Genomic DNA, 8,411 nt, shown 5'->3' on the forward strand with positions numbered 1-8,411 from the left:
GGCGCGCGCGGAGGGCCGGGCGGGACGGAGGCCGGGAGGCCGGGGCGGCGGGCGCGCAGCTCGGCGGGAGGCGGGCGCCCAGAGACGCGGCTGGGGCCCGCGCGGCCCGGGCGCGGTCCCTGGTCAGGGCTGCCCGGCCCCGGCCCCGGGCCACCCGCGCTCCCCATGAAAAACCAGCTCCGCGGCCCCCCAGTGCGGGCGCCCATGTCGGCCTCGGGGGCGTCGGCGGCTGGGGGAACCGGGGCGGGGTTGGAGCCCGTTGCGGGGTCCGGCGCGGGCACCGGAGCGGGAACGGTGACGGGTGCGGGGGCCATGCCTTGCAAGAGCGCCGAGTGGCTACAGGAGGAGTTGGAAGCGCGCGGCGGCGCGTCCCTGCTGCTGCTCGACTGCCGGCCGCACGAGCTCTTCGAGTCGTCGCACATCGAGACGGCCATCAACCTGGCCATCCCGGGCCTCATGCTGCGCCGCCTGCGCAAGGGCAACCTGCCTATCCGCTCCATCATCCCCAACCACGCCGACAAGGAGCGCTTCGCCACGCGTTGCAAAGCGGCCACCGTGCTGCTCTACGACGAGGCCACGGCCGAGTGGCAGCCAGAGCCCGGCGCACCCGCCTCGGTGCTTGGCCTGCTCTTGCAAAAGCTGCGCGACGACGGCTGCCAGGCCTACTACCTCCAAGGTGAGGGCAGCACCGCGACCCGGGTCCGGGATTAGGGCTCTAAAGCGACTCCCTGACGCCCCCGCCGGAGGCTACTTTCTCTCCCAGCGCTCAGCCTGCCCCGCTGGCGCCACGTCGCCCCCGGCCCGCATCCGCCCCTCGCGGGAGCCCGGCCCCCGCGGTGCGGGTTTAGACTGGCGTGGGGTCCCCCTTTGCAGCCCTTTCTCGGCACGATTCGAGTGGGCTGAACAAACTTCCCTGCTTGGGCTTTCCTTTGTAACTGTTATTGGGGCCATGGCAGCGTCCAGGTTCCAGCTGAGCCCCTCAGAGTAGGGAGGGGCCCCCTCCTGGGACCCCAAAGGCGACAGGGCACCCAAGTCTAGCTCCTCCAGCTTGGAATGTGTGTCCCTGGAAGTCGAGGGGAAAGGCAGGAGCCTTTTTCAGCACCATCCCGGCTCCCAGAGCATAGGGACCATTGGGATTGGGGGACTCTAGGCATTATTGCATGGGTCGTGCTGCTTGGGGATCACTGCCTCTTGGAGGCGCTTGGGGCGCGGCTGTAAGCAGTGTCCCTTGCCCCAGCCCTGGCTTTCCAGGGCCCCCAGTCCCCAGCATGCCGCCTCAGAGCTTGTGGAAGGGGGAGGCAGCGCTGGGGGGGGGGGGGGCGAGTGGCTGCAGCCGGTGTTTCCAATTAACATTCCAAAATGGCCTCTCGCTGGCAGTGGGGCGGGCAGGCAGGGAGGGGAGAGGAGGCCTGCGGCACCCTCGGGCGCAGGGCCCATGCTTAGCAGCAAGGCGCTCCCCATTTTTAATCCCTGTAAAGCCCCCAGCGGTCCTCCCCCTCTGTGGGTCCAAGGCTGGGGGATCTTGTGTTCTAAGGGGGAGTTCTGGAGAGGTGGGGCTAGGACCCCTTTTATAGACCTGTGCCTGCTGGGGGAAAGGGCCAGCCAGTACCTTCACACTATCCTCCCTGACTGGTTGGGGGTGGGATGCAGGCTCTGGACTTCAGGTCAGGAGGCTGGAGCCCTCTCTGCCTTTGACCCAGACACAGCTCTGACTTCTGCAGTCTCATCTATAAGAGGGGTTTGCAGACCCACAGGTGCTGGCCTGAAATGGTGTTGTCTGCTTTTCTTTAGCACTTAGCAATTATTGGGCACCCATGGGTGCTAGGTGCACATGGGAGCTGTAGAAGAGGCGTGATCTAGGGCCTGTCCTCAAGTGCCCTAAAGCTGGTGGTATGGCTGGAGCCTTGAAGCCTTATGAGTAGGGTATGGAGCTCAGACATGTTACTTTACCTCCTGGGGCCTCAGTTTCCTCATCTGTGAAGTGGGTCATAGGGTAGATATGGAGAAAACAGGAGAAGGTACATGTATACCATACTTGGCACAGTGTGTGTTCGCCGTTATTGGTGTTATGGTGCTTGACACAGGGCGCCGGGGCCATCATGGTCTCGTGCAACCCCTTTGGCCTGGGGCCACTGGCCCGTGACACCGACAGTCTCTCACCCAGACCCTGTCTCGCCCTGGCCACAGGTGGTTTCAACAAGTTCCAGACAGAGTACTCCGAGCACTGCGAGACCAACGTGGACAGCTCGTCCTCGCCCAGCGGCTCGCCACCCACCTCAGTGCTGGGCCTGGGGGGCCTCCGTATCAGCTCGGACTGCTCGGACGGTGAGTCAGACCGAGAGCTGCCCAGCAGTGCCACCGAGTCGGACGGCAGCCCTGTGCCATCGAGCCAACCGGCCTTCCCTGTCCAGATCCTGCCCTACCTCTACCTCGGCTGCGCCAAGGACTCCACCAACCTGGACGTGCTCGGCAAGTACGGCATCAAGTACATCCTCAATGTCACGCCCAACCTGCCCAACGCCTTCGAGCACGGTGGCGAGTTCACCTACAAGCAGATCCCCATCTCTGACCACTGGAGCCAGAACCTCTCCCAGTTCTTCCCCGAGGCCATCAGCTTCATCGGTAGGTGTTGCTGTGCTCTGGGCAGGGTGGGTCGGCAGGCGTGTCAAGGTGTGTACCGGACTCCGGGTGTCACCTGCGCCTGACTAGGTAGCTCTGGGCCTGTCGAGGCCTGTGTGTGCCCTGCATGTGCCAGCATGTGCCCATGGGTGTACCCATACCTGCTGTGAGTCACCGAAGCCCTCAGGGCCAGAGCAGTCCCCTGAGCCCTGGGCTCCCCGCAGCTGTCGGCACCTCATGGCCTCTACCGTGCTGCTTGGGATTTTCTGGCTTTGCTGTTTCAGGCTGAGCAAGCTGAAACATCGCAGCTCTCAGGCCTCCCACGGGTCTCGCCGGCTCCGTGTCACGCGTCGGCACACATGTCTCTACAGAATGGGTCTGTCACGGTGCCTTTTGGGCTTCGCTGTGTACCTGAGGGGGCTGAAGGGTGGTCTGGAGCTAAAGGCCTACCCAAAATGGGCAGCTGTTGGAATGTGGGGCCCCAGGTGCTCCCGGCAGCGTGGGGGACTTGCTTGGAGAATAGGGGTTGTAGAGAGAATGTGTGTGGGGGGGAGACTGAGGAAGGCCTGTTCTGCTGTCATAGAGCCTTGTGAGCCCCGACAGCCCCAGCCTCAGTTGACTTGGGCTCCGTGAGTCGCCTTATCTCTGACCGCCCCTCCTGCTTCCTCCTCGGCCAGCTGGAGGCTGTGGCCTCCCCTCTCACCCAGGGTGCTGGAAAGAGACACAAGATCAGGGTGAATGGAAACCCGGGGTTCCCTGAGCCTGGTGACCCAGTGTTTTTGCCCAGCTTTTGGTGGCAGGGAGGAGGTAGCCAGGGCCGTCTTCTCCAACTGGCAGCTGTGTCCAGTGGAGGGCGTTTTGGTGTCAGCTGGGCTGGGCTAGCTTTAATAACAGGAAGTGGGAGGCTCCCCCATCTCATCCGCTTACTGGGAACCAAAACTAGGTGCCTGGCTGGGAGGAAGGAAGGAAGCTGGGGCCTGGGGGAGGGGCTGTGACTGGGCCTGCGGAGCTTCCAGCTCTGCCCAGGAGGGCATGGCCAGGGGCTGTGGTGCTGCCTCAGCTTCTGCGCTGCTCCTCTACTAGGCAGGGGAGTTGAGGGGACCCCAGATTCCTCAGGGCTGAGCCTGGTTTGTAGGTGCCTTTATCCTTCTTGAAGGCCCCTCTACATCTGGGGAGGGGGACAGGACGGGGTGTAAAGGTGGGGGGACCGTATTCCCCATTTGACGAATGAAGGAATTGAGGCCCCAGCACCCCATAGGCTGCAGTGGCCCAGAACCCAGCCCAGCACCCCCACGGCTCAGCCACACCCTGGAAGGGCTAAAAATAAAGCCAGTGGAAGCAGTTTCACTTTGGATCACCCGGAAGTGGGTTTGGGGGCCAGGCGGTCCCCATATCCTGGTGTGTCACCACTGGAGACTTGTCTCCATCACCTCCTTCTGCCCCAAATCTCAAGGTCAGACCACATGGTTCGACACAAAGCCACAGTATCTGTCTCTTCCCCTGCTGGTCTTGTCCCCACTCAGTCCCCAAGTCTGGATTAAGCACCTACTGCATGCTTAGCCCTGGGTACCCTCCGAGGGGGTAGGGGTGGGGAGGAGACGCTCTGCCAGACCAGAGGCAGTGAGCACCAGCTGAGGAACAGTCTGTGACAATGTGGGTCGTCTTGTAGGAATACACTGATTGAGTGCCAACTGTGTGCTGGTTCCCAGTGGGCTCGGAGTCAGGGAGGTGGGGAGCTTGGGGGCCGTAGGGCTGCCTCTTGTTTATCTATGTCCCTGGCACAGCTGAGGCACAAAGAGGCAGCTGCCCTAGGGTCCAGGGGAGGACAGATTACAGGACTGAGTTGTTCAGTGGCTCAGCCAGTATTTATTGAGCTCCTACTGTGTGCGAGGCAAAGGAGTCTGAGAGTGGCACTGGGGGAAGCTGGGAGGGGTGGGCGGGAGGGTTGAAAGACCTTGGTTGGTTGTGGGAGATGTCACTGGCAAATGGGCCTGCTGGGGTGACGTATAATACGTGGGGTGGGGGTCCTACTTAAGCAAACCCCACTTGTGAAACCTCAGGCGTGGCCATCACCCCAGTCCCTGGCTATTCAGGAATAGGGCTAAGGCCCTGAGGACTGGCTGGGCAGGGCAGAGTGCAGGGCTGGGCCCCTATTCCCTTGTGGAGGGGCCTCCCAAAGGCCTTTTCCCAGGAGGGGGTTGCCCGTAGGTGCCCAGGAGAGCAGGCTCAGTCCCCACCCCCAGGTCATGGGCTGGCAGCGGTGGGTACGACGAATTAGGAGGAACCTCTGTGTGGCCTTGGGCTGTTCACTTTGTCTCTTGTGCCCGTTTCCGCATTTATAACATTAGCTTACTAGCCTGGTGCCGAGGACCTGAGAGGGTGCAGGTGACACCCTCAGCACTGTCGCAGCATTAGCAGTGATTACGTCGTCACAGTCAGTCGCATTTGTGGAGCTGTCACTTGGCTCAGGTCCTTACAAGAGCACTGTTAATACGGGGGCCCATTTTATAGATAAGTGAACTGAGGCACAGGGATGTCCAGTGGCTTGGCGGTAACGAGTGGCAGAGTCCTCTCCACAGTCAAGCTCTTGACCTCTGCCCCCAGTTGCGGTCTCACCCATGTGGGACTGCACCAGGTCCCTCCAGAGTCAGGCACCAGCCAGCCTGTGACCATGCCGCCCTCTGTGCCCCAGCCCTGCCTGCTGGCTCCTTGCAGGAGGCGCCTCCCTGATGCGTGCCTGTGTGTTTCAGACGAGGCCCGCTCCAAGAAGTGTGGTGTCCTGGTGCACTGCCTGGCCGGCATCAGCCGCTCCGTGACGGTCACGGTGGCCTACCTGATGCAGAAGATGAACCTGTCGCTCAATGACGCCTATGACTTTGTCAAGAGGAAAAAGTCCAACATCTCACCCAATTTCAACTTTATGGGGCAGCTGCTGGACTTTGAGCGGACGCTGGGGCTGAGCAGCCCGTGCGACAACCGCACCCCCAGCGAGCAGCTCTACTTCTCCACGCCCACCAACCACAACCTGTTCCCACTCAACACCCTGGAGTCCACGTGAGGCCAGGGGCACCAGTGGGCTGGGTGCCGGCTCCTCCCCCACCCTCCACAGGGCCGCGTGGGCGAGCCCGTCCTGCTGTGTCTGTCCTGAGGGACCTGGACACCGCCTGGATCCAGGCTGACAAGTGGCCGAGCTGCCCTTACCATCCTGGGTGGCAGAGCCCACAGCAAGGCCTCCGTCTGCAGGACTTTCTGGCGAGGCCGCCGGCGCTCAGACACGGCTGCGGGGGGTCCAGCGAACCTCATCCTTGGCCCAGGACACTCCATTCTGCTGAGGCCCAGTCAGTCTGGCTGTTTTTTAAAGACACCCACGGACCTGAGTTTACGTTTTACTTTCGGCAGGTAAATCCAGGCTCCCTGGAGCAGTGTTCACATTCTGATTGTTCTTTTTTCAATGAAAAGTGTTATTTTCAGGCTGTACGCAACAGTGGATTGTATAAACCAGTATTTCATCCCTTTCTTGATCCTGTGAGAGAGAGAGAGAGAGAGAGAGGTGTTCTCAGTTTTGTTTTTCTTCCTATCTCAAAAGCGATTGGTCTTTTGTTTTCTTTCTTTCTGTTTTTTTAATGCAAAAGACAAACCCCGTGTTGATCTTGACCAAATGCGTTTTGCACATGTGTGAAGCCTCCGTTTCTGCAGCAGGCCCTTCCTGAAGCAGTGGCTTGCTGCTCTCAGCATCGGCCCCTGTCGGCCCACATCTCCCACCTTGGCCCAGCCCAGCCCAGCCCAGCATGGCCCTGCATGGGCCTGTGATGGCCACTGCAAGTTGTCATGGGTCAGCTGGACAGGTGGCCTTTGCAGTCTCTGCCCTCCCAACTGCCCCTCTGGTGGTCCCTGCAGACTCCCCAAGGTAGGAGACGGGAGGCCCTGCTGAAGGTGGGGCCACGGGGGACTGCCAAGCAGTAGCGTTAGCCCTCTGGGCTCGGCCCCTAGGAGGGCCTGGACCCTGGACCCTTTTCTATACAGACTCACTACTTCTGTCTCTTTCTCTCTCTCTGTTTGTAACTGAGAGTGGAGGCCCAGGGGCTGGGGGAATGTTCGGTGGTGGGGGCCCAGCCTTGCTTCCCATTTCTGTCCCTCACCCTAGCTGTTGCTTTGGTTCAGCTGCCACCCCCAGCCCGCTTGTCCCCGTGGAAGCCTGCCCAGCGCTCTTCTTGCCCATGCCTTCGACTACCAGGAAACCCGTACCCATTTCAGTCCCGGGGCAGGCACAGGGGGCAAGGACGGACAAGTGAGAGGGATGTCAGGCTCTGTCCGCGACCCCCACCCCCTCATCCAGAGAACAGTGCCACGGATTCCGTTATCCTCCTCCACTCGTGTTCCTTCTCCGGCCTCGGTTCTGCCAGGTGTCAGGACTGCATGGGGGCCAGGCAGGGGGAGCGGGCGGCCAGTCCCCGAGCAAGCCGGCGCTCGGCATGTGAGCGAGGCCACGGCCCTCGGCCCCCCTGCATCTTACCTCACAGGGCTTGTTTTCAGGGATTCTTTAAGGCAGCGGATTAAAATCTTGCCACAGTCGAGAAATTGACAAAAAGCTTCCATGCTGTACATGGTTCTCTTTCTCTCTTTTTTACTTTTAAAAAGAAAAACCCAGAAAGATGCATCAGATTTGTGTAAATGAGGGTATGCCAAGAGGGTGGCCAGTTTTGCTTTATGATCTTATGAAGGAAAATTTGTGACCCTACGTATATACACACACACATATATATATCCCGAACCAGCAACGGGACTTTGTTTATATTGCAAATAAATATTATTTTTTCTTTAAAATGAGTTGTGTCTGATAAGGGCAAGGGCTGGGGGAGGCAAGAAGGGACACTGGCTGGCATCGCAGCGCCTGCCCTGTGTGAGGCAGTGGCCAGAGTCTGCGTGGTACTTGCTTTGACCCCTCAGAGGTGCCCATAGCTGAGGGAGCAGCCAGGCCTCTGGGAGAAGCTGTGTGTGGGCATTTCCTCAGCCCTGGGGCACTGGCAGACAGGGGCATCAGCTTTACCTGTTGGCCTTTGCTGACTGGTTGACAGGAGAAGGAAGCTTGGAGAGGTTTCATGGCCCAAGGTCCCACAGCTGAGCCCTTGCTCAGCCTGAATCGCTGAGCTGTCTGCTTGGACGTCGTCCAGGGGCCCTGGGGCTGCAGGGGACAGAGCTGCTCCTGTGGGTGGGATGGTGGGGTGTCCATTTATCACCCTCTCCCCCGGCCCCCACAGACCCTGGGACACCAGTGGGACATGAAACTTGGTCAGGGATGGGTCAGCCCTGTTTTGTCCCTTTGGAGCTGGGTGGCCTCTGACAGGTTCCTGAGCCTCAGTTTCCACCACTGTAAAGTGGGACAGATCACACCCAGATACCCAGAGCTTTCTGTGATCATTTCCTGGCCTAGGCCTGCAGGGAGGAATCAACATCCACGCAGTTCCCTCCGGGGGCTCAAGGACAGGCTGTGGGCAAGAGGAGGGAGCAGAAAAGGGGCCTAGAGAAGGGAGGTGGCCATGGCCTGGGGGAGTGGCCCCCAGGGGGCAACACAGCCCCCTGTTACGGATGGGAAGGGCTGAGGTTTCCTTTGCCTCTGGCTGGATTGACAGCCCCATTGGGGACTAGAGGCCTTGGTGCTGACTTGGTTTCTCCCTTTCTTCCTTTCACCTGGCTTTATCCCTTCCACTGTGACCAGCACTGGACTGGCCCTGAGCAGGCGGGTAGGTAAGTGGGCGAGCTGGAAGGGTCAGGGCAACTCAGCGCCTTTCCAA

The 8,411-nt window shown here is 60.4% G+C and overlaps 1 protein-coding gene across 1 annotated transcript; it reads left to right on the forward strand.

Moving 5' to 3' along the window:
• On the forward strand, positions 1-7,443 carry DUSP7 (dual specificity phosphatase 7). Its single transcript, XM_019753296.3, has 3 exons — positions 1-676; positions 2,188-2,622; positions 5,370-7,443. The coding sequence occupies exons 1-3, from the start codon at positions 166-168 to the stop codon at positions 5,675-5,677; spliced, it is 1,254 nt and encodes a 417-aa protein (XP_019608855.2). The 5' UTR covers positions 1-165; the 3' UTR covers positions 5,678-7,443.
• Positions 7,444-8,411: the final 968 nt, after the last annotated feature.

The sequence above is a fragment of the Rhinolophus sinicus genome, chromosome 5 (genome assembly GCF_057876585.1).
Source record: "Rhinolophus sinicus isolate RSI-liver-muscle chromosome 5, RSI-T2T, whole genome shotgun sequence".
NCBI classification, from domain to species: Eukaryota; Metazoa; Chordata; class Mammalia; order Chiroptera; family Rhinolophidae; genus Rhinolophus; species Rhinolophus sinicus.

Excerpts from the sequence above, each read along its gene's own strand:
- DUSP7 (XM_019753296.3), top strand. The coding sequence starts at position 166 with ATGAAAAACCAGCTCCGCGGCCCCCCAGTGCGGGCGCCCATGTCGGCC. Across the intron at positions 677-2,187 it reads CCAGGCCTACTACCTCCAAG|GTGGTTTCAACAAGTTCCAG; the intron begins GTGAGGGCAGCA and ends CCCTGGCCACAG. Across the intron at positions 2,623-5,369 it reads CGAGGCCATCAGCTTCATCG|ACGAGGCCCGCTCCAAGAAG; the intron begins GTAGGTGTTGCT and ends TGTGTGTTTCAG.